Raw genomic sequence first — 25,869 nt, 5'->3', positions numbered from 1 at the left:
GGGCCTCCTAGCAGGAGACCAAAGCTTGGCACCACTTTCTTCTCTGTGGCGGGGGTCAGCTTTCTGAATGCCCAGTACTGGCCCAGCCTCCATGGCAATCCACCCAGTGGCTGAGCCTGGATGCTTTTCAGTGCTGCTGCCTCCGGAATCTGCCCCAGATGCACTGCAGTATTTCTCATTGCTATAGTGGCCACAGGAGCCTGGACTCTGCAGTTCTTGAAGTTTTTGTTGACCTGGAGGGGTGAGGTGGAGTTCAGTCCATTCTCCTCACTGCAGCAGAGTGGACTTTCTGAAACACGCATTGGATCGAGTCATTTCTTTGCTGGAAACACTTCAATGGGTCCTCCTTGTCTTTGGATTTAGTCCCAAGGCTGTGCATGTAACTCCCTCTCCAGCCACACCTCTCTTCAGTCCCCTAATGCATTTCTTATAATTCAACCACAAGAATTTTTTTTCATTGCCGCAAATGAACCATGCTGTCTCTTCAACTCAAGCCTATGCTTTCTGCCTGAAATACTCCGCACTCCACCCTTTCTCTACACACCCCCTCACACACTTCTCCCCTCTTTCACAACCTGGCACGCTCCTCCCAGGACTTCTCTTAAAAGTTTCATTCTCTAGTTCCTCTCTATTCTCCCTACTCTGTACTCCCAAGGCAATAGGTATCTATGAAAGCACCTGTCACTCTGTGTCATCATTGTTTGTTTGGTTATAAGTCTGCTATTTGTAAGTTCTGCAGGCAGAAGCCATGGCTGTTTTGTTCACCATTATAATCCCATTGTGTATAGTCAGAGCCTGGCACATTGTGTTTGTGTGCGTGTGTGTGTATGTGTACATATATATATTTTAGATAAACGAATGAATGAATTACAGCATTAAATTTTCCAGTTGTTCCCAGCCCAACCTCATCTCCAAATTCACAGCTCTTCTTACCTTTCTAAGATACTTTAGTATTTTTCTTCAGTGTGTACCAAGTTTTTACTAAATCTGTAAAATTAGACTAATTATATATGAAGACTATAGTTGACAATCAATGTAAAGCACGTATCATCTGGAACCTAGAAATAACTCAGTGCATATGTTTTTACTGCTGAGGTTAGTAGTGACGTTGGGGAATAAAAAGAAAACCCGCTCTTTCTCCCCTAGTTTCCTGTCAGTGGCAGTGTTTAGAAGAGGAGGACTGCAGGAGCTCTACCGCAGAGGGCTGACTGGGCTGGTGTGTTTAGGGAAAACTCAGGTTTCAGTCAAAGAAGGAAGTTGTACACCTTAATGTAGAGTTGCCCTTGAGGCGTAGTTGAAGGATTAGTGGGCAAAGGCAAGGTGAATCTGGGTATGGTACAAATGAGATGGAGTTTAGTGACACAGGAAGGGGACTGGGATGAGGGGTTTGTGTGTGGACTGGTGGTGTAGACAAGGGTGACGGACACTTTGGGTAGGAACAGAATAGAGATACTGTTGCTATGAGAAGGGTGAGTTGAAAGATAATTATTATTTTGGGATTAGGATAACTTAAATAAGAGAACCTTAAGCAGATAAACATTCATTTAACGAATATTTATTTAAGCTTGGGATTGTGTTGCATGCTGGGGATTCAGTGATGAGGTAAACAGCTACCCCCCATTTCTTCATGGCACCGACAGTCTAGTGAGAAACACAGGCATAGACAATATAATTCTCCATAAAATTTTGAACTGTACTAAATGCCTTGCAGGAAACATAGAATGTATCTGGAGAGCATATTAATAGGCAGAACTAATTGTGTTTAGTGACAGGCAAGTAAGGTCTCTTTGAGAAGGTAACATTTTCCATATAGACAATGAGTAGGAGTTGGGGAGAGTGAGGATAAGACTATCCCAGGCACAAGGAATAACATGTGCTAGCCACTGAGGAGGGAAAGAATGTGATCATTTTGAGAAATGAAAAAAGCCCAGAGTGGCTGGAGCTAGTGATATTTCATGGTTAGAGCCTAAAGAGATAGGCAGAAAACACTGGTAGGTGTTAGAATTTTATCCTAAATGCAAAATAATTCATCAAAGGATTTGAACAAGTGAGTGGCGCATTCTACTTTATGTGTTAAGATCATCCTGGCGGCTCTTTAGAAAATACATTGGTCATGATGCAGGGAAACCAGGCCTTTGAGAAGTCCTGAAAAAGATGATGCTGTCTAGAATTAGTGGAGGAATTTCTTGCATTTATTCTGTGTATGAATATCCTTTCCACAACTACATTATCCCCTTAGCCACATCTATACTCCCAGACCATCCTCTCAGTAGGCAGGCCCTGTAGACAGCAGTGTTTATACAGAATGTTTCACCCAACTGTATTCCGAGCAGGTGATGGGACACTCAAGCTTGTTCTTTGTTCTTCAGCTCCAACTTCAGCAGCGTGATAGAAAGTCTCCTGTGTATGGAGCTGAGGTTTTGTAGGACAGAAGTCCCAGGAATGATCTGCTCTGACACAGAAAGAGATGAAACTCCAGAGCTCAGGGGCTTGGGTGACTGCTGGTTGGAAAGGTATATTGGAGACGGAGCTCTCTTGACTCAGCCATAGAGGAGAAGGTAGCAGGGTCAGGGCAAGGGCCTTCCAAGCTCATTTTTTATTTGTTCCTCTTGTGGAGATTGTTGTTGCAATGAGAGTTGACCCTTAACTGGACCAGTAATGTGATCAGACTTTTTCCCACAGACTTCACAGTTGAGAGATGACTGGAAAGGATGAGAATCGAGGCTCAGCACCTTACTTTTTTCAATTCCTTTCTCTTCTTTTCTTTCTTTCTCTTGTTGTCCCCCTCTATTTTTTACCCATCACTTGTAGCTCCAAATCAGATTAGTGGTTTGTGGGTGGGGCCCTTGCCTTGAGAGAGCCATAATGAGCTGTTTGTGTCCCTGCGTGTTACAGCTCATAAATGCTGACTGTTTCGTGGTCTTTGGCTCACTTGGCTGAAGCGTGGTGCTAATGAGGCCCAGGCCATGGTTTCTATTTCAGCACAGACCTCTTAGGTTCACCCTGTTATATTTACTGCCACAGGCTGTGTCCATAATTTTTTTTTTTTTTTTTTTTTTTTGAGATGGAGTCTTGCTCTGTCGCCAGGCTGGAGTGCAGTGGCACGATCTCAGATCACTGCCACCTCCGCCTCCTGGATTCAAGCGATTCTCCTGCCTCAGCCTCCCAAGTAGCTGGGACTACAGGCATGCACCATCATGCCCAGTTAATTTTTGTATTTTTAGTAAAGACGGGGTTTCACCATGTTGGCCAGGATGGTCTCAATCCCTTGACCTCGTGATCCACCTGCCTCAGCCTTCCAAAGTGCTGGAATTATAGGCGTGAGCCACCACGCCTGGCTGACTGTGCCCATAATCTTACTTGTTCAGCCTGAAGCCAGAGGATGGAGCAACAAGAAAAGATCAGCATGGAGGTGACCCTACTCCTGCAAAACCAAAACAGTATACTTCCTTTGCTAATGGTGGCTTGGTAATGCCATGCCATCTTCACTTGTAGCACTCTGAGTTTCTTCCTCTTTCCCTACATCCCTCAACAGTCAGCTCAGATTGGCCTTCTTTATTTTGAAAACTAACTTGATCTGCAGCAATCTCACACCCCAAAGTCTTTATCAGCACTGAGCTATTTTCACATCTAATTATTTTGCCAACTAACTGTGCAAAGTTGGGCAAGTTGCTATACCTCTCAGGTCCTAGTTTCCTCATCTGTAAAATGAGCATGTTAGATTAGATGCTGTCCAAGGTCAGTTCCACCACTGACACCAAGTGTCTAGTACAGTGGCTGGCATAGATACTGAGGTGAATGGCAGACACAGTCCCTGCCCTCCTGGAGCTTATAGCGAAATGGGGAAGAGACTGTAAAGAGTAAATAAATATGAAATCACAGCTTGTGATACATTCCAGGATGGATTGAATGGAATGATGCAATGGTGGAGAATCATGAGGAGATGTGCATTTGGAGACCTACTCTATTGATAAGACAGGTACCTCGCCATGTGAATAAGCAGGGAAAAAATGTTTCAGGTGGACAGAGCAGCTTATGCAGCAGCACTAAGGCAGGAGAGAACTTAATGTTTGAGGAATCAACAAAAGTTATTGTGGTTAGTATAAACTGTACAAAGGAGAGATGTAGATTTGAGTATATTTACGAGGCAAAAGTGATCAACCAGAAAATTGTCAGTAGTTACAGGTGGCACTCAGTGTTTAAGGTATCAGCCAAGGATATGCTAGTTTGACATTTCATTTCAGATTATTCCAGAGTCATTGTGGCATTAAAGAGGGTAGTTTTTAAAAACAAGTTATCTTCTTTCTCTTTTGCCCATAGGAAATAAGAGCCTAACTAGTCCACTGCCTCAGTCCTAATGTTAAAAAAATGACAGTAGCCTGCAATATCTGGCAGGTGGAAATTACTGAGAGGGATAATTATTGCTCTTGAAAACTTGCCTAACTGAGCTTTGTGCAACATTTTGGGAGTTCACCAGCAAAGTTTGTGTGTTGACACAGGTGATGATACATGCTGACACTTGTTTGTATTGAAGATTTAGTAGCTTGGTAGGACATGGAAACAATACAGCTCTCCTGTTTCACCAAAGGCTTTTATTTGCTAGGTAGCCTATAACTTAGTGCTCTCTCCTGCTTTCCCTACTAACATAAAGTCATTTGCTTTTAATCCCTTCTATGTTCTATTGGCCAACTTACCTTCAAACACAGTATCGATCATGTCTTTCCTCATCCTCCTTTACTTGTTGTATAAAGTTCCGAATTCATACTCGAAGTCAAAGCCTCAATGACCTCCCACTTTTTCTTCTTCTAAAACCCCAGCCAAAGAATACACTGCAGTTATTTTAATATGTTTAAGACTTAATCCTGCATTCCTCTGTAAATCTTCAACCACCAGCCCAGGCTGGTGCTTTCTTGCACCAGTGGGATAAGCTCAATGACCGTAGAGCATACACGTTAAGACCTCTAGGTGATCGCCAAGAACTTTTCCCACTCAAATATCTAGTGACCTTCTGCCTTTATTCCTTTCTAATACGAGTGTTCCTTAACTGTCTTATGCACCTATGCCTTCTCAGGGTGCTGTAAGACCCTGGGATCAGCGACCTCATCTGTAGATTGTGTTGATCACATCCAGGGCTGAATACTCAACTCTGCTGCAGTCAAAGAGCATCAGATTTGCAGTCAGATCAATCCGGGTTTCAATGCAGCACTCTCACTCACCAACTGTGTGAACTTTGGAAGATTTTATTTTACCTTCCTGAACCTGAAGTTTTTTATTTTTAGTCTTTAGCATTGGTTTTCTCCTGTGCCAGGAGGGTGGTGACGTGAAGGGAGTTGTTATATCATAGCAGATGTTCCACTGGGAATTTTAGAATAAGCAAGTTTTATGGCCACCCTGGTTACTGTTTTTCCTATTCTGAATTTTAGAACCAGTTGATAGAATTTTAATAGGGAGAAAATAATCTGGCAGAAATAGGACTAGGAGGAAATGTGAATTTGTAGAAATGTGCCTGAACCTTAGAGAAGTGTGATCCATCCAGTAGCTAATTACTTATAAGCCACTATCTTCTTGGATCTCTAAATTTCCTGTCCCTAACAAGCACTATCGAACAGATGCATGGTCCAAAGGTGTTCAGTGAAGGCAGCCAATCTTCAAAATTCAGTCTCATTCAAAAACCAGTGGACTGTACCTAAAAATACATTTCCCTTTTAGACAGGAGTTTGCAGTCACAAGTGTTTCCAGTAACCAATTGTTTGAGTCATGATTTGAGTCCTCACCTCCTCCATCCTGTCCACTTCCCCATGTCTGTGTGCCCTTGGGAAGCCCGAGACATGCAGAGATGGCTTGATATGTTCAGGTTCTCACCTCAGGTCTTTGTTAAGAATTTTAGAGTGAGGCAGCTCCAGTTCAGATCTCAACTGTCCTTCACTCACTGGCTTACAAAGGCAAATTATTTTACCTCTTTGAGGCTGTTTCCTCAGATATAAATGAGACAATTTTTATGAGAGCCCAAGCACAGTGCTTGCTTCTCAGTAGGCAGTCAATGGCTACTGGTTTCCTCTCCCAAGAGTGCCACATTTCCTTTCCTTTATTTACCTAGTTTGTCTTGCTACATTATTTCAGTGTCTGTTTATTATAGTGCATAAGAAATGTATACAAAATAGCTTTAAACACATTGTATCTTATAGTACCCAAAATTATCACAAAGCCTCAATAAAGAAAAATGACATCTAAATTGTTCACATTCAGCAAGTCAGTTTGGTTGGTGGGCAGTGGATATTTGAGTTGCGTAAGTATAATAGATGAGACTCAGCAATTTTCATGTTGCAGTAGCTCTTCACCTACTTCTTGGTCATGTTTTCATTTCTCAATCCCACCTGCATCCTAATAACACAGCTGTCATTACTTTGAGGTACCATTTCTGCTAGCACTATAAGACAGCAAAGTTTCTGTAATAAATGACATCATCTACCCTGAGGGAGATTATTGCCGGTGAGCTCACTCCCTCCCTCCTTCACTCTCTGATTCCTTCACTCACTCACTGACTCCCTCCCTCCCTTTCTTACCTTCCTCCCTCCCTTTCTCACCTCCCTCCATCTTTTACTCTCTCACGCATTCCCTCCCTTGCTCACTCACTCCTTGCAATCACTCCCTCACTCACTACCTCAGTGTTCTCACTTTCTTATTCATCTTCTCCCGTCCTTCCTCCCTCATTTCCCTCATTACCCTCATTACCTCCCCCATTCACTCCCTCATCCCTCACTCACTCTTTCTGTATTAATACTTTGGGATGCAGTTGACACAGCCTCGTTTCAAATTAGAAAGACCTGTTGCAAGAGGCATCTCTCAGAATGGCTATGCCACTGAGTAGGCTTACTAGTAGTTGGGCTTCAGTAGCAATTGGAACCAACAACTTGAATGCCACCATGTTTTTTTCTCTTTGTGCACATCTTTTCTATTTTTCTTTTTTTGAGACAGGGTCTTGCTCTATTGTCCAGACTGGGGTGCAGTGGCATGATCATGGCACAAGTGATTCTCCTACTTCAGCCTCCCAAGTAGTGCCTGCAGGCTAGTCTCTAACTTGTGGGCTCCAGTGATCTTCCTGTTTGGCCTCCCAAAATGTTGGGTTTACAGGTGTGAGCCACTGTGCCTGGCTCTCTGTGCACTTCTGATTCACCCATATCACTTTCTCTGCAGACCAGCCTCCTCATCTTTTTGGTCTATGTGGCAAAGTGGTCCTACTCCAATAATTTGGGAGAGATACAGTGATGTAGCTTGGATCAGATGCCCATCTTGGGTCAGTCAGCTATGGCCAGGAGGGTTTGATCATGTAAAGACATGGTTGCTCCTTCAAGAATTATATGGCTGGAGTTAGGAGAAGAGCATGGAAGGGTTATGCTGAGCACGGAGTTCCGGAGACATCCACATACCCATCCTGCCATCCTAGGCAGTTGGCTCTTGCTGGGAATACAAAAGAACCCCTCTAAACTGCAGCCAAGTAGTGGGAGACAGATGTGCAACCAAATAAGTGTGATAGAGTGATATTGGTTCTATAGTAATGGAGGTACATGTTAGATAGGAATAAAGAACAGGCAGTCAGTTAGGTTAAGTCAGACACAACTAGCATCTGCGAGTAATGATGGCTAACAGGCCTTCTAAAGATACATGAGCCAGTCAAATTGCTAGGTATTCTGGGTCTAGAGATAGCCTTGGCATTTTCCAAGCACAAATATTGTGTTCTTTTTTTATTAGGAGGCCTCTTTATCAGAGTGCCTTTTAAAATTATTTGTTGAGTTTTATTTACAAAGGAAGAATGAAGGACACCTTGACATTTTTTTATTTTCAACAACTTGTCATGTTTTAGAGAATTCGGATGATCTAAATTTTAGTTCCTTTGATAGCTCTCTAAACTGTTTTTAAAAGACCTCAAACAAAACCAATCACCACTTTATTTTATAGCTCATATGATCTGGCCCTATACTGTTTTTGTTAATCACAGATTCCTGGTTGTAAGTTGAAGACATTATCTTGTTCTTTGTTAAGGGACGTAGGAGCCTTTGCCTTAGTGTCCATTGTTGCTATAGTGGTGACCTGCAACCTAGCCAGATGTGGGCTCATGTTTAGCTTCCTTTAGTGTGATCTTTTTCAGGCAGTGCATACCAGTCCTTTTTCCATCTCCTAGTACATTGGGTGGACTTTCCTTGTCTTCTTCCACAAATCCCCATCCTTTAAGTATGGGTGCCTCAGGCTGAGCACAGCTTGCTCCAGTCTCATTATTCTTGGCCTTGCCCTTCACATCCATACTTCACCAGAGATTTTTAACATCTTTCATGTCTTCTCTGTACCCTATGTTGCTTGCCCTAACATTTTCAAAAATTAGACTTTTTATTTTCAGATACTTGTAGTTTTATGCAGTTATAAGAATTAATATAGAAAGATTTCCTGTACCCTTTATCAAGGGTCTCCCAGTGGTAACATCATCTTATGGAACTGTTGCATAATATTACAACCAGTGTATTGACGTTGATACAGTCAAGATATAGAACAGTTACCCTAATGTTTGGCATATAGGTTCCTTCTCATTATTTTTTCTTACTCATTTTTATACTCTTCTCTCCTTGCTCTTCTTACTTATATGTTCATTGACCCAGGGATTAGTTAACTCAAGGGTCCTACAGGTTTTACCTTCTCTTTGATAAGTTGGCTAAACCCTAATGTTGTTAGAGTTTCTAGCGGTAGTAACTATTCATCTTGAAACGATTTGCCTGGAAAAAATATCATTTAGATGGCTCAAATTGGCCTTAAAATTCATGTGAAGACCCAGCCTTCTGGAGCTCTGCTTGCCTTAATTTCAGACAGGTCACATGAAGATGAAGAGTGTGGGGGGCTGGTATGGTACTAGTCCTTTGAGACTCAAGAGCCCTAATCAAAAGTAATTTCCCCCTAAAAGGACAGTTCTGCACAGAGGATGTGGATGAATGCCTGCTGCAGCCCAATGCCTGTCAAAATGGGGGCACCTGTGCCAACCGCAATGGAGGCTATGGCTGTGTATGTGTCAACGGCTGGAGTGGAGATGACTGCAGTGAGAACATTGATGATTGTGCCTTCGCCTCCTGTACTCCAGGCTCCACCTGCATCGACCGTGTGGCCTCCTTCTCTTGCATGTGCCCAGAGGGGAAGGCAGGTAGGTAGCAGAAGGACGGATCTAGAAACGGGGAAGGGGCAGGGGACATTCAGGACTCTGCCTTCTCTTTCATCCCAAACAGCATATTCTTTGAGTTACCATCTATGGGAACATATCACTCAGGACTGTTCCAGAAATGTAACCTGCTAGCCAAAGTGCTATGAAGATAATCTTCCTCTTTAGGACTTTAGGCTCTCTTCTCAACTCTACATACTTTAGTTTTTCATTCCAAAAAAGGAAAGTTAGTAACTATTGTCTTTGGAACATCTGCTGAAGTCCTTAAGATCTTAGACTGAAAAGCACCTCAGCTATTAAGATAAAATGGCTAATAAATGGATCCACAGGCTTCATTTTAAGAAGAAACCATCTATTTACTCAGAAGAAGTTGGCAGGAGAGAAACATTTAAGTGCCTTCTAACCCTCAATGTCTATGAAAATATTCCCCTTAGGGAAGATTTTTACATGCTACAAAGTTAACATTGCTCTAGCCTCTCAATTTAACAACTACTAGTTCTAGGAGAAGGAGAGCAATGTAAGGAGGAAGGTGATGGGAGAAGATAATTTATCTGGGAGAACTTTCTGCCCAGCAGTTTTGAAATGTTCTTTCATGGATGCCTTTCCAAAAGCCCTAGCTCCAGCTTTGTGGAAGAAGCTTTAGTTACCTCTTCTTAAGTTAATTGCAGACTGGAAAATCCAGTTCCCATGTGAACTATATAAAACAGGAAGCCTAGTAATATCTTCAGAGACCTGGGGCCACCTGAATCAGGAATGTTGATGCTATTAAAAGGTTACTCTAGTAGAGGCTAATGGTGTTCAGGTGGCCCCATGATCATCAGGTAGCATAATATTGGGGAAGTAGGATTCCAGATAAAATATAGGATGTATGGAATATTTGAGACATACTAAAAATTACTTCTTGTTTATCTAAAATTCAACTGGACATCCTCTATTTTATTTGCTAAATCTGGCACACTATCTGGAAGATAGCTCCACTTTCCTGTCTCCGTCTTCTTATTTTCTGGCCTGTAGATGTCTCTGCCCTGGAGGAGAGGTCTGGCTGAGAGCTCAGGGTCAGAGTCTAGGGTTGCATCTAGGTGCTTTGCTGGTGGCCAAGCATGTCCCCAAGGTAGGGTCAGGCAAAGCAGAAGTTGCGTATAAATCTCCATGTTGGATTCTGAGGAACTGATCATGAGGTTTTCCCTCCTGGGTGAAAGAGAAAGCTCTTCCCCAAGTGAGAGACATTTTCTCTTAGTTGTCCTTTGCCCCACCCTGTGACAGGTCTCCTGTGTCATCTGGATGATGCATGCATCAGCAATCCTTGCCACAAGGGGGCACTGTGTGACACCAACCCCCTAAATGGGCAATATATTTGCACCTGCCCACAAGGCTACAAAGGGGCTGACTGCACAGAAGATGTGGATGAATGTTCCATGGGTGAGTATGCAGAACTTTTTCTGTTCTGTGAAGTGTCTGTTGAGCTCAGCAAATGTTTAAACTGAAGCACATTTTACTGTAGAAGCAAATTACATACACCCAAACCTCAGATTACTCTTGCTACATGGCCAGTGTTTACAAGTGACCTTTCAGCATAACCATAACCATATATTCCATTCTGGGGATTAACTGTATGAAACGTATGTACTTGATTCTTAATATAAAGCCCTACCTCAATGACAGTTTGGGCAGAAACTGCAATAGCAGAAATGCATAACAGTTGAGGATACTCTGCTTTTATTTCTTTTTAAATTAAGGAAAAAAAATAGAAAATTGGGAATGATATTATTAAAGGCCTGGCCCTGATGCTATAACCATCAGATGCTCTTCTATTGTTCACATTTGTGGAAACTCAACTGCTTTGATCCCAGTAATTGGTACTTGTGTCTTTCAGCCAATAGCAATCCTTGTGAGCATGCAGGAAAATGTGTCAACACGGATGGCGCCTTCCACTGTGAGTGTCTGAAGGGTTATGCAGGACCTCGTTGTGAGATGGACATCAATGAGTGCCATTCAGACCCCTGCCAGAATGATGCTACCTGTCTGGATAAGATTGGAGGCTTCACATGTCTGTGCATGCCAGGTAAATGGGCCCATCAGCATGTTGGGTCTAGAGAGGAGGGACTGTTCTGAACTTCTCTTGGTAGAACATTCAGTATACTATTGCAGTCTGATGAGCTCTGTCAGCATTTGATTTCCTTTGCTGACTGGGACTAGAGGAAGTCAGGGTTCACAAGCAAACCTTCCTTACTCAAAGAGTAAGGCAGTGCTAGAATTCATCAAGCTATGTAGACCAAATTAAACAAGCCTGTTATATCAAAATCCACATGTAATAGAAAATTTCAAAAATGATTTACTATAAGAATCCTTTAAATAGCAAGTTTTCCTGATACCTTCATGTAATTACAAATACCATACCATTCCATTTATATAAATAAATTTTATCCACAATTATATAGGAAGTTTCCATTTATCTAAAGTGCAGTACATGTTTAGTTGTATTCTGGAGCTCTTCTGCATAGACCATGTCTTTAATTTTGAGAGGATACAGCCAAATCCAGCTTGAAATGATGGCTAACATTGGCTGCTCTGCCTGATTAAGGCTGCCAGCCACTCCAGCCTTGAAAGGCACTGCTGACCTTGAACTGCACCCTGAAGGCAACAACAGCTCCAGCTCGGCTTGTCTTTAGGAACATAGAGTGGGGACATTTTGGGCCTTCCACAGTCCAGAAAGTATGGATTTATCACAGAAAATGTGGAGCAGTCCTTGTTTATATGCTAGGTCTTGCCAATGTCTTTTAATGTAATCCCTTCCCGCTTTTCACAGTGACATGGGTATCTCACAGTATGCCCTGTCCTGCTTGACGCTTGGAGTGACTATTTCTCATCATGGCAGAGTTCCTTTTTTCTCTGCAGAAATGTGTGTACTCGCAAAGGATGTAGTTATCATTGCAAATTTGTGCTTCCTTGTCTGGAATACACCTTTCTCTCTCTTTAAGCCACTTGTGTGGTCTGTTTTGTTTAGGTTTCAAAGGTGTGCATTGTGAATTAGAAATAAATGAATGTCAGAGCAACCCTTGTGTGAACAATGGGCAGTGTGTGGATAAAGTCAATCGTTTCCAGTGCCTGTGTCCTCCTGGTAAGTGCCCACAACCTGGCCCTGTTTTCTCTTAAAGCACAAAGCCAACTGACCACAGGGAAGAGAGCAGGGAGAGAATGTGTGTGGGCTGTGCATGAGGAAATCATTAGAGTAAGTGCTTGGTGATAGGAGTGTGTGTGTACAGAAATAGAGAATTTGTTTTAGCTACTATATCTTACAAGTCCTTTGTGGCCAGAAGTCCAAGTCTATTCTTGAATGGCCCATGACCTCTTCGTCTGTGTATATATTTCAGAATGCTCATACCTCACAGAAGCCTTAGTTGTAGGCTATTCGGGATTTTATTTTTTTCCCATGGGTCATATTCTTGAAGGCCCTCTGTGAGACTGTTATTTTTAGACATTTCAACCATGAGTTCAGAAACAGACAACACATGCCAATTTTTCCAAGATTCTCTGTCTCTCCTTTTTTTTCCTCAAGCTATTTTTGAAGATATGCCAAATTGTCCTCCATAGACTGCATCTTACCCCATTGTATCTTCAGAGAGAAGGTTTCTGTTGCCTCTGAAGCTACAGTTACTTGTTTGAGGTTCCACCTATAAATTTCACTTCCTACATCCTTCATTTAGAAGTGAAGTCTGTCTGTGAAGAAGCAATGGTAGAGACACACCACAAGTGCCTCTGATTCCCTGAGTGTCACCTGGTTATTCCAGTTACCTGTTGGGGAGAATAATAAAGCATAGGCTTATTGACCCATTGGTATAAGCCCTGCTGGTAACCTAACATCATTCTCATGGTAAAGGAAGATACAAGATAATCCTTTGACTCATGTTACCACTGTCCCTTTTTGAGGTTTCACTGGGCCAGTTTGCCAGATTGATATTGATGACTGTTCCAGTACTCCGTGTCTGAATGGGGCAAAGTGTATCGATCACCCGAATGGCTATGAATGCCAGTGTGCCACAGGTAAGATTCTTCTCACTTTTCATCTCCTTGGTAGGTCCATCTGAACAAAATAGGGTGATTGTCCCTGTCCTCTGCTAGCTGCTCTGCCAGGCCAGTCCACTCGCAGAGGCTCCTCTGTGTTTAGGAAGAGCTGTTTCTAACAAATTTTTTGCTGCTCTCTTTTTCTGCAGCACCTGCCTCCTCCACCACAACAGTGGTCTGGCCCAGATATTTCCATTTGGTATCCATGTCTTTCTGGGACAGATTTTGGCAGCAGTAAGTTTCCAGCTGGCTAGATTGACTCATTTAGGAAAGAGAAGAAATCCAGTTGAAAGCTATTTTTCACTGGGGCTTCTCAGCAGGAGGCCTGGCTCTGTGTTTCTTGAAGCAAGTGACTGAAAGAAGGCCCAGAAATTTAAAGGCTGAATGTGTACAAGTGCAGGGGTATTCTGCATAAAAGACACCAAAATAGGATTGAGAGTCAAGTGTGTAAATGACAGGAGAGAGAGCTCTCACTGGGAAAGTTTGGGTCCTCTTTGCTGACTTCTGCAACTAGAGTCAAAAACGATCTGTGCACAAATATTCTGCATTTCTGGGTTTGTAATCACATTTTGTACTTGGGATTGGATTTCAGTAAGCCAGATGTTCCCTATTACACATTTCCTTTTACACAGGCAAATATTATACAGAAAGGCTAGAAATTATTAGAAGTGAACTTCTTTATTATCTGACTGCTTGAGAAAGAAGTTATTTATGTAATTCAAGACATTAATTTTAGAGAATGGAGTCTTAAAGATTACAGGCATCATGCATATAATTTATTTCTGATCACAGAAAAGCAAATTTAGTTGTGAAAATTAATACAAAAAGTTAATATTTTAATTATTAGATCTACTTAGTTTAGGACAACTCAGATGAGCCACTTTCTTTCTTTTTGCAAATAGTTAATGCTTGTCAGAGAATCCAGATTTTGTCTTCCCCTGGCCAGATTCTTCTTGTAGAGGATAAGTTTCAAAGAGATTAAAAACCTTTAGCTCAGGTTTAAAAGTGGGGGGAGGACTCCTGGAGTCTTTTAGGGAAAGATATAATGTTTGTCTATTTACACCTCGAAGAAAGGAAATCTTACTTGTCTCTTTTTCTTTTAAATCCTCATAACAGGTTCATTCATTTTATTCAACCAGTATTTATTTAAAACTACTATATATGCATACTACTCTCAGAGGAGTTGAGAGAAGTAAAATAAAGCTCTCTTACCTCCAAAGTCAGAATTGGGGACATAAGATACATGAAATCATTAACCTGTATATTGGGCTTGGGAAGAAAGAAATACAAAGATAAATATATAAAGGAAAAATATTTTGAGCTGTTACACCTGAAGCCTAGTAAGAAATGAAGATGCAGTTAAAGCATCTCTGCAATGAAATTATTGATCAGTTGCAAAGGTATTTCAATTCTAAAATTTGATTTGGAAATCTTTATTTTAAGCACCTCTCTCCAGGCATACTTTCTAAATCAATGCAGATCGTCGTTTTCTACTGCTCAAGACCTGCAGTATTAATTGACCACACATCGAATGTGTAGAGTAAATGGATGTAGCTACACTTGTGTTCTGGTGTGGAGTATCTGCCTTGGTCTTTGAGAATCCTTGATAAAATTCTTTCCAAAGGTTTCACTGGTGTGTTGTGTGAGGAGAACATTGACAACTGTGACCCCGATCCTTGCCACCATGGTCAGTGTCAGGATGGTATTGATTCCTACACCTGCATCTGCAATCCCGGGTACATGGGCGCCATCTGCAGTGACCAGATTGATGAATGTTACAGCAGCCCTTGCCTGAACGATGGTCGCTGCATTGACCTGGTCAATGGCTACCAGTGCAACTGCCAGCCGGGCACGTCAGGTAAGCCCACTCTGTTTATGTTTGGTATGGGGTTTTCACTGTTTCTCAAATCTATTTACACAGATGTTTCAGACTGTTGGCATATGCTCAGATACCTAAAAAACAGTCCTGATTCTGAGAAGCACAGCCAAAGCCACAAACATAAATGTCTCAAGGCAAATGGCCCTAGCCAGTGGAGAAGTCAGAGACAATAGCTCTGCCAATCTGATGATTTTGTGTGTGTGTTTGTGTGTGTTTTGTTAAATAGAGGCATACCACTTCAAAAATTAAAATTAATGATTTAAAATTGAAAACCCTCTTTTTTGTGGCTATATTATCTTTTTTTCTTTAAGTTCCACCCCACCCAGATTAATAAATTCAGTCCGTCCTTCCTTCCTTCCTTCCTTCCTACCTTCCTTCTTCCCTTCTTCCCTTCCTTTAATGTATTTTCTCTTTCACAGTTCAGTCTCTTTATTGTGACATGTTTCTTCAGTCACTTGTCTCTGGTAGGGCCTTAGCCATCTTGGGGGATTCTAAGGAAGAGGAGATACCTTACAACACACCACAGTAACTAAAGTAGAACGCAGAGCTGTCATTTCCTATCCTCGGACTTCATCATTGTTCTCTGACCTTGGTTGAATGACTCCTTGTTGGTCATGAGGACATGCTGCTCCTTTTTGGGGGGATGTGGAATTATTTTCTCAGGCAGCAGCATCTCACAGGTTTGGATGCTTCTGTTTTACTTATTAGATGAATGATTATGGTCACAACTATGGTTAGTGGACAGAGATGTACTATGTTCCAGATCAAAGGAAAATGTATTAGTGGAAGATTAACCAATGTGTGCCTTTGTTAGAAGGAAACCTGCCAATATAAAGGAGTGATTTATTGAGAACTCATTCTGGATGTAAGGAAAATGACCTATGTAGAGAGCAGAGGTGGAGAAGGTAGTTAGCTACCCTCATTTTCTTTTACTGTTTCCAAATCCATTTCTTCAAATTTGTCAAAGGCTCTGGTCTTTACCCAAGGCTTCATACATGCCAAGTTTGAAAACAAAGTCCTTTTTGAATTGCTCAAGCATACGAAAAACATCCCATGCCGTCACAGCTGAAAATGCCTTTCCCTCCCCACATTTAGATAACTCACTAAAAGGGCTGAATAGATCTTTGTGAAAACTTCCAAAAGCAATTTGCTTCCGGGCTGTTCCTCAGACATGAGAAATTACAGTAGGAAAAGAAATTTGAGAGATTTACAAGCAATTGACTGGATGTCTTTAGAATCGAGGGGCTTTAGACTTTGCTATCATTCCCATCATAATAAACATACTGGAAACCTGGGTGAGTGGTGGGTTGGCAAGCACTTTGTTTTCTCTGGCATTATATCATTATACCAGGATATATCAGGTGTTTTCTGGGGAGGACAGAGAGGGTATGGTATAAGTAGCTGTCACTGAGAAGTTGAGAAGTCAAGATGAGTGATCTGTAGGCAGCATGGAAAGGAAGGCCCGGAATCTGTCAGAACCTGCCAAAGATGTTCCTGCAGTTATTTGGAGAATTAAAGCAAGCAACGGTCAGACAACATTAAAAAAATGTTGATCTGTAATGGGTGGAGAAAGAGCTGGCATGTATCAGGGACCTGGGTGGAAAATCCATTAAAAGAGGCATTATGAATAGAGTCTGAAGTTCTAGAGTAAGAATTCCTGTTCCACTTATATGGCCTAAGTTGGTAGTTTGGTGTTTGGATAGGGGAGTGGATGGAAGAAATATTTTACAGTTTGTCAGCTAAAATTGTGGTAGTCACTCACTGGGTACTTAAAGTGAGATATACTACCCAGAGTTACCTTCAGTGCATTCTCTCATCTGTGCTTTTATGATAGTAAAGTTTTAAGTAAATTTCTTTGTGTTTCAAGTAACAGACCAACTTGAGCTAGTTTAAGTCATCATTTACAAAAAATAAACAACAACAAAACAAAGAAATAGAAAGAGCTTAGCGAAAGCACCCAGAGCCTCTTATAGATTCCAAGCAATTGAATAATAAGGCTTTGGAGAAAATAACAGGAAACTGGGCATTTGTAGACCAGAGGTCACACAGTCTGTGTTTCAGTGTTGTAATGAGAGAATCTCATTGTCCTGGCTTGATCCAGGCATCTTTTCCTACTCAAATAAACCATGGACAGGGGGCTGGAGTCACATTGGATCATCAGGGCTTCATTGGGAGGGGGTGCTGCCTTCTTAGTTTGAGGGTAAAGCAGGGTTATCAGTCAAGGGTTAGAAACATCTCCTGAAGGTATCCACTCCTCTGCAGGGAATATGGAAATCTTTCCCTCATTTATGGCTAATTAGGCAGTATAGCCTCATTAATCATGGGATGACAGTACAGTGTGGTGGAAAGAGGATGCTGTGGAGCCACACAAACAGGGTTCAGAGCCCAGCTTTCCTGCCCTAATGGTGGCACTGTGCAGGTCAGCCCTGTTCTCTGTAAAATGGGTGTAACACAGACTAATGTGCAGGGTGGGTGACAGGGTTAGAGAAAACTTACATGACAGGCAAAGCAGCGTACTTTGCTCATAGAACTCAATAAACTGTTCCTCTGTAATTATTATTAATAAACATTATTGCAGAGTATGGGCACAGTGGCTCATACCTGTAATCTCAACATTTTGGGAGGCCAAGGTGGGACGATTGCTTGCGCCTGGGAGTTTGAGACCAGCCTGGGCAACATAGCAAAACCTCGTCCCTACAAAAAATAAATAAAAATTAGCCAGGTAAGGTGGTACACACCTGTAATCGGGAGGCTGAGGTGGGGGCATAGCTTGAGCCAGGGATATTGAGGTTGCAGGGAGCTGCGCTCGTGTCATTGCTCTCCAGTCTGGGTGAAAGATCAGGACCCTATCTCTGAAAAAAAATAAAGAAAAACAAAGTATGAGTGAATCACAAGTATGGCATTTTATCCTGGATGTTTTGTTTTCTTATATTCTCATTACCAGTTTTTATTTTTAGTCTTTTTAAACTACCAAAATATTATTCTATGATACTCAGAAAGCATCACTAAATTCATACAAAAATAAAAAGTAAATATTGTTACCATTATTTGTAAAGAGATATTTGTGAAATATATTACAAATATATTTCACAAATATCTCTTTACAAATAATGATAACAATAACGATTGTATACTCTTAATATAACCAAACTCTTCCATTCATCTGGGCAGTAGAGCAAAAATAAGGCAGCTTACCTCAGGAGGAAGTTACTAGACTCAAGATTTATCCTGAAATTTAGCCTACAATACTGACAGGCAGTGTCAAGCTCACAGTGATAGATACAAATTCCAAAATCCTAATTTTGATTTGAAAGCTTAAGTTTTATCTTTGGCAAAAATACTGTCAATTTGCTTTTCCTCAAAATGACAGGTTTGCTGCTTTCACTTAATATTTGCTAAATACTCAATTCTGATTAACCCTGGTTTGCCTGTCAGTTGCTCTTTCAATTAAAATGGGGTTTCATGAAGAAAGCAGCTATTTCAACTCACAGCTCAAACAATAGCATTATAGCTCTTCCTGGAGACAACTCTTATACTTGGCATGCCACAGAAATGCTTTATGTATACTTCCATTTCATCACATGGAGTAGTAGACATTACTCAAGGTTTGAGATTTATTAAAATTATAAAGTTACTAATTTTAACTTCCAACAAAGCCACTCGAGTGAAACTGGCGTTTTTGCTTGTTTAACTGTGGCATGTGGAGGTGAGCAGTAGAATAATTATAGTACAGTCTGGTTCTACTGCCTTGATTCATGCTGATGTGATCAGTTTCACCCCATTGCCTCTGCACCATCAGTTTGAATGTTAGCACAGTGAAAAGGAAAGATCATGGCTAAGTATGATTAATAAAATCCTTTGGACCTCCTGTATCTTCCTGAACGAGTCTGTTGACTGCATTTTGAGAACTTCTGCTTTATTCTGTCCAGGGTTGGCTGGAATTCACCTTAGATTTCTTACCACGTTGCTGCATCACAAGCAGAAAGCCTTAGTATTTCTGTGGTAATATTGAATGGTTTCCATTGGGTTTTCTCTTCCAGGGGTTAATTGTGAAATTAATTTTGATGACTGTGCAAGTAACCCTTGTATCCATGGAATCTGTATGGATGGCATTAATCGCTACAGTTGTGTCTGCTCACCAGGATTCACAGGTAAAGCTCCTTTTACTGCAAGGCCCCTCCTTCAGCCCTATCACTTTGGGAATATAGCATCCAAAGGAATATTGCTTTTCAAGTGTTTCCTATTTCTTTGTCTCTCTGGAAGGTTAGTAGTCTGTTTCTCCGCTTCTCTAGATCAGTTTTCTGTTCACAGACTTTTTCTAAACTGAAACATACTTTTCATTAATTAGAGTTTTTCGATTATGTGTTTATTTGCTGCCAGAAAATAATTCCTAGACAGACCATAAATTGCCTTTGCTTTGCTTGAGTTACATTGCTTCCAAAGCTATGTTTATTGATTACAGGTAGTAGTCAAGGCCTTCCGTAAAGACATATTCAAGGTAAAATCTTATGAAAATACTGAATGCTTGTTTCTGGGTACTTCCTCTTTGACATACTCAAGGTAGAATTCTGTGAAAATACTGAATGCTGATTTCTGGGTACTTCGTCTTCTGAAATATTGTTGGGTGAGGTCAGAGCTTGGGGAGACCGCCCTAATTTGGGTAGCATGAGAGAGATCTTTCTGCCCAGGAGGAAGAAAGTAAATGGCTAGAAGAATTTTGAATATAACTCCTCTTAAAGTATGAACAGCCTAGGCATTTACACATACACACATGTGCGTGTACATGCACACGCACACACAGACACACACACACACATCTTCTCTCTCTTTACTTGTCAATATTACCTTTATGTTTTACCCTCCTGATCAAAAAGTGCTAGAGGCTACTACTGCAGAAACCTGAGGTCCCTCACTGACACACCTGAGTTTCTTCTTGGCATCATCAGAAGGCACACACTGTACATTCTGTTCTTCCTGGACAGTGACACACAGAAGCAGCCACTAACATGTTACCCTTTAATAATTTCCATGTGGTTGTTTGTACTCGAATGTGAGAAACACCCTTCAGAGTTTTTGATAGAGTCTGCAGAAAGCAGCCAGAGCAAAGTGAAGTGAATGTCCACCATTCATTTGCCAAGAATGTACTTTGCTCTCTATTTCACAAGAATTTCTCCTATTTGGTATGATTGTGGACATTAGAAAGGAAAGTTTGCACCCAAATGGGTCACAGTGATCCCTGTTCGGTGAAAGATCACTGAGAAGCAAAATCTGATGAAAACTGTCATACCCAATGCCCAGTGCTGCTGTAGTAGCCTGATGTTCTGCATCCTGAAGCTTGTTACTCCAAGATCAAGTGGCAGTCAAGTGAATACACAAAAATCCCTGCTAGATAGGATAATAGGTACATTGTTGATAAGTGGGTAATACAAAGAGAATAGGTAACATTTATGAAGAACTAATTTTGAGCTAGGCACTAAATTAAGTGCCTGGTCTCAGTTGTCACCGATGTTGAGAATACCTACAGAATAAGAAACCCAGAACACAGAGATGTTAAGTAATGTTACCAGTGCACAGCAGCCAGAATTACATCCCAGGCAATCTGACCCCTGAGCCCATGCTCATTCCCACTACACTGGGCGTCCTGATTAGGGGCCTGTTGTTGTGTGTGTGTGTGTGTGTGTGTGTGTGTGTGTGTGTGTGTGTGTGTGTGTGTGTTTATATAAGGCTTCTACTGGACTCATTTTTTTCAGAATGCCAATGAATCATATTCTTTCTCTTTTTAATATTCAGCAAACCAGGAAGGTCAAGAAGGGAGAACATAGGCTAAAAATATTCTAAAATAAACCTAAGGTGTAGCATGAAACCTTATAAGCAAGAAATGGAATGTTTTGGTTACTAGGTGGTCCCCTGTTCATGGAACTGTTGCCTATGTCTGAGATGGCTTTTTTAATCAGCTGCTAAAAACATCAGAGATGACTGTGGTATATACTCATGAGTGGTAAATGTGAGGAGTTTTATTCTTGCTCTTGTTTTATTTTAATATATTTTTCCCGTATCATTCTAATAATAGCTTTGACAGCTTTAAAGGGGATTTTTTTTGTTTTAATACTAAGTTATCTGTTCTCTTAGAACCTTTTTAAATGGGGGAAGGTAAGGAATTATGTGATACTTCTATAAACTGCTTTTCAGTTTTACAAAGCACCTTCATGCCCATTATCTTCCTGAATTCTCATAACAATCCAGAAAGGAAGTTCTACTATACCCGTTTAACAAATAAGGCAACTGAGAGACAGACCTTGATGTATATACTCATGGCCTCTGCCAGTGAGTTGCATAGTGAGGACTGTGAGTTCCCAGAAGGCAGAGACCTCGTTTAATCATCTTTATAGCAAGTGTCTAAAGCAATGTCTGGCACACAGGAAACGCTTAGTGAATGTTGCTGAATGAACGAATGAATGGGACTCAAATATAGCGCTTTTGCTAGCTAATGCCAGACTCTGAAGTGTGGACTATACCATGTTTTCATTTATTAAACACCAATTTATTGAGTGCCTAAGTCAGAAGAAACACTGGGTAACTTCTCATTTTAGTTACTGAGCCCAAAAAATTGCTTGGCCTTCCACTGGACTTTCCTGATGCTCAGTGGAAACTCCTTGAGGGTAGGACCTTCCTGATGGAACAGCTGTCAATCAACATAGTGGACTGCATTTAATGCTTTCAGATAAAGATGGCTTGAAAATTTATTCTGCAAAGAATAAATTTAAAAGCAAATAAAGAAAACTTGGGAGGAGTGGCTTCTGAGGAGACGCTTCCAAGAAAAGACCAAAAATGAAGAAACCTTTTTCCTGTTATCCTTCACTATATTACAGGCCGAGGCTAACTGTGTGGTTGAAGAGCTCTGGTTCATATTTTGGTGCCACTGACAAACAGCTCAAAGAATCAGTGGTTGAGGCCAAGGAAATAGTATTTAAAAATAAGCTATTAATAAAACACTAAAGAGGAAAACAGCAGCCACTTCCAGATTATGGGTTTTTACCACAAGAACCACCAATGATGGTTTAGAGAGCAATGGAGGGTGAAAAAATGTGAATACTCATACTTCATAGGAGTGGGTATCTGTTTCATTTGGAATGTCCTGTTCTAAATACAGGATTGCTCTTTCTTAAATGAGAAAAATGCATGTTTTCAAAATCAGAATCAGAACATTGTATTCTTTGAAATATATAAATTCATAGCAGTTGCTTGATGCCACTCATTTATAGAATTATAGGTAATTTTAACATTTCATATCATTTTGGAATATATAGTTAAATCTCAGTTACTCAAAATGTAACAAATGGAAACACTTGTATAACTGACCCGTATTACTTTATTCAGCCTAAGAAATATCAAGGTTATAGCAGACATCTTTTTAAAGAGCAATCTTGGCTATGTCTTGGAGGAGCAACATATTCACTTCAATTTCACTTACTCCCAGTATCCACATTGTATGATGATGATAAGTAATAATTGTCTAGAACAGAATTTCTCAGAATCTAGTTTTTACACCACCTACATTTAAAAAAATATGGTTTGCTAGATTCTATTCATCACAATCTATGGTGATAGGGCCTAGGAATCTCCACTTAAAATAACAACTTAAAGTGATGATTTTGCACATTAAAGTTTAAGAACCATAGGTCTGCCGTGACAGACTGCATCATTTTCTCTAATATCAGAAGACAACAAAATTATACTTTGAGACTCTACTTCCTGAGGTCAAAAAAAATGGATTAATATGACTCTAAGAATGAAAACAAAATAACCTTTCTTTACAATCAATTTAATTATTGAATTAAGTTACTAGCCCATTCATTAAGCATTCCAGTTAATTTGGATTTACCATAAATAGAAATGTAAGAGGCTAACTGAGAAAATGAATTTGTGCTAAACCGGCACAAAGCATGTTAATGAATGCTTCTTTGAGTTCTACTCAGGGCAGCATTAAGAAGAGAAGCCTTCTTTGGTAACATTTGACATTCTCTTCTTAGAACCTTGTGAATTTTCCCCATTTCTGAGTTGAAAGAAAATGCCAAATTGCTATAACACTTTTCCAGCCTTTTGTTAACTTTCCTTGATTATCAAAAGTCAATGCTCTTTGCTCCTTTGCATGGCATTAAGTGTTATTGGGTGTCTAATTCCTTACATCTTGACATTTGGTGCCTCAAGGCACCTTATGGCCTGAGCAGATGAAGGATGTCAACATAATGTGTCTTATAGTTCTGGGTCTATTTCCTAAGCATTTAGGATGTGAATAACACTGTCCCCCTTCTCCACAGGGCAGAGATGTAACATTGACATTGATGAGTGTGCCTCCAATCCCTGTCGCAAGGGTGCAACATGTATCAACGGTGTGAATGGTTTCCGCTGTATATGCCCCGAGGGACCCCATCACCCCAGCTGCTACTCACAGGTGAACGAATGCCTGAGCAATCCCTGCATCCATGGAAACTGTACTGGAGGTCTCAGTGGGTGAGTAGCTGCCCCATGTGATAGTTTCTTATTGACCTGTGTTAAGCCAGTTGGCTTGTACTATTGGTGACAGCCTGAAGTTGTCAAATGGGGCTTTGAGATGAAACTTTGCTGAAGATTTGGTAGTCTGCATCAAAGGCTTCTGAATTACCATTTAATCCATGGAAGCTGGCCCCTCCCTTCCATAAGTGAGGACCTAGATGGAACATAAGGAGGAATGTCTCCCTTATATGGGTCATTAGCAAGGACCTCATGGGAGGAACCCATACTCATTGTATGAATCTTTGGCAGTTATGTTTTTAGTATGTATTACTGGAATGATTTCTGAAGAATGTTCTAGCTTTTGATTTTTTTTCCCCTGCTTAAACATAGCTCAGCTCTGTTCTGTCACAGTGCCAGTGTGTGCTCTGAAGTAGGGCTGCTTCAGCCAACTTTGGAAATGTCCCTGATAAAACATTTGCAATTTTCAAGCCCCACAGACTTGTGTGATGTGTTAGTGATTTTCTAGAACCATAGAGTGACCTTAGGTCTCACGAGACGCTCTTATACTCTTGCTGCGTTTGCCATAGGATATGGCTTTGGACATTTTCCTTTGCCAAACTTTGAAAGATGAAAGGATAAAGAGTGTTTAGAGGCAAATAGTAAATAAAGTTATTTAAAAATTAATTAACTCAGTATTGGTGTTTCAGAGTATAGCAGCCTTCAAGGCACCCTTATCCATCTCTCATTTTCTTAAAATTCTCCCGATAAGCAAGCTATCATTTCCTGATATCACATTCTAAGTGTTAGTGATGTTCAAATTGGAGATTATATTTACAATTCAAATACCTTCATTCCTGTGCCTTTTCCTGCAGAATACCCTAGGTGCTTTCTGAAGCCAAGTTTTAGGTCAAGACGAAGCATGACTTAGATATGAAATATCCCAGGAGCATCTTAGAGTGGCTCAGGGTCCCTGACAGTGACCTAGGTATCTATTTGGCACCAAAAACTAATGATCTTAATGTTTGCTTTACTTTAGTTTTATGTATAATAACATACATTGTGCAGATTTATCCATGATATTGTTTCCTTCAGAGTGGCCCAATATATTGTACAAACCATTGTTTACATAAGAAATTTCATTATAATTTCACTAACTTAGTGAGCCAGGAAAGCACCAAGAAGGTTTCTTTACTGAATACACCTGATAGGGCCACATGGTACACACCATGTGCAAGGTGATGCAAGGATAGTTCCATGAAAGTAGAAATGAGATCAGTTTACCCCATTTCTTCACCAAGTCCTGTATTTCACTCTATGACTCAATCATACGTTTATACCTCCTATAGTAAAAAGTTTTGTCTTCTTTCAGATATAAGTGTCTCTGTGATGCAGGCTGGGTTGGCATCAACTGTGAAGTGGACAAAAATGAATGCCTTTCGAATCCATGCCAGAATGGAGGAACTTGTGACAATCTGGTGAATGGATACAGGTGTACTTGCAAGAAGGGCTTTAAAGGTGAAAACAAAAGTACATCTTTCTGCGTCTGCTCTTTGTCTTCTTGTTGTTGCATACTGCTTGACTCACTTCTTAGTTTCCTTTTCTCTTTTTCATTCATTCGTGTAACAAACATATTGAGCAATTAGACTTGTAAGGCACTTGGGGAATAAAAACATGAATAGATACAATTTCTACCTTCAGCCTAGCAGAGAGGTAACCTATTGAAATAGTTTTTTTTTTTTTTTTTGAGACAGAGTTTTGCTCTTGTTGCCCAGGGTGGAGTGCAATGGTGCGTGATCTTGGCTCACTGCAAGCTCTGCCTCCCGGGTTCAAGCCATTCTCCTGCCTCAGCCTCTCTAGTAGTTGGGATTACAGGCATATGCCACCACACCCGGCTAATTTTGTATTTTTAGTAGAGACGGGGTTTCTCCATGTTGGTTAGGCTGGTCATGAACTCCATGACCTCTCAAAGTGCTGGGATTACAGGCGTGAGCCACCGCACCCAGCCTGAAATGGTAATATTTAAGATGAGCAGTTAAGACTCCAGTTTTACAGCATTGGCCAAGTGTCTAATTATAAGCTTCCTGGTCCAGGTTTGAGTCTATGATAGTTCAAATAGATATATGGAAGTAGAATGAAAATATTATGCTTACTATAATTAAGATAGTAGTAATATCAAGGAAGAATCCACATGTTCAGAACTCTTTCAACAAACTTTTTAACACATTGAGATATTCTTAGT

The 25,869-nt window shown here is 40.7% G+C and overlaps 1 protein-coding gene across 3 annotated transcripts in view; it reads left to right on the top strand.

Moving 5' to 3' along the window:
- Positions 1–25,869, top strand: part of NOTCH2 (notch receptor 2) — a 225,644-nt gene that overhangs the window by 94,155 nt on the left and 105,620 nt on the right. For 2 of the 3 annotated variants that reach the window (XM_063606272.1, XM_055102533.3), the window contains exons 6-14: positions 8,948–9,181; positions 10,460–10,615; positions 11,070–11,258; positions 12,201–12,314; positions 13,124–13,237; positions 14,883–15,116; positions 19,178–19,288; positions 23,456–23,648; positions 25,000–25,145. The exons of the other annotated variant lie outside the window; for it this stretch is intronic. In XM_063606272.1, the coding sequence (XP_063462342.1) occupies positions 8,948–9,181; positions 10,460–10,615; positions 11,070–11,258; positions 12,201–12,314; positions 13,124–13,237; positions 14,883–15,116; positions 19,178–19,288; positions 23,456–23,648; positions 25,000–25,145 (1,491 nt within the window). The remainder of the gene's footprint in view (positions 1–8,947; positions 9,182–10,459; positions 10,616–11,069; positions 11,259–12,200; positions 12,315–13,123; positions 13,238–14,882; positions 15,117–19,177; positions 19,289–23,455; positions 23,649–24,999; positions 25,146–25,869) is intronic. 3 annotated transcript variants of the gene reach the window in all.

The sequence above is a fragment of the Pan paniscus genome, chromosome 1, assembly GCF_029289425.2.
Source record: "Pan paniscus chromosome 1, NHGRI_mPanPan1-v2.0_pri, whole genome shotgun sequence".
Classification (NCBI taxonomy): domain Eukaryota; kingdom Metazoa; phylum Chordata; class Mammalia; order Primates; family Hominidae; genus Pan; species Pan paniscus.
This window is presented reverse-complemented; position numbering and strand designations above follow the sequence as displayed.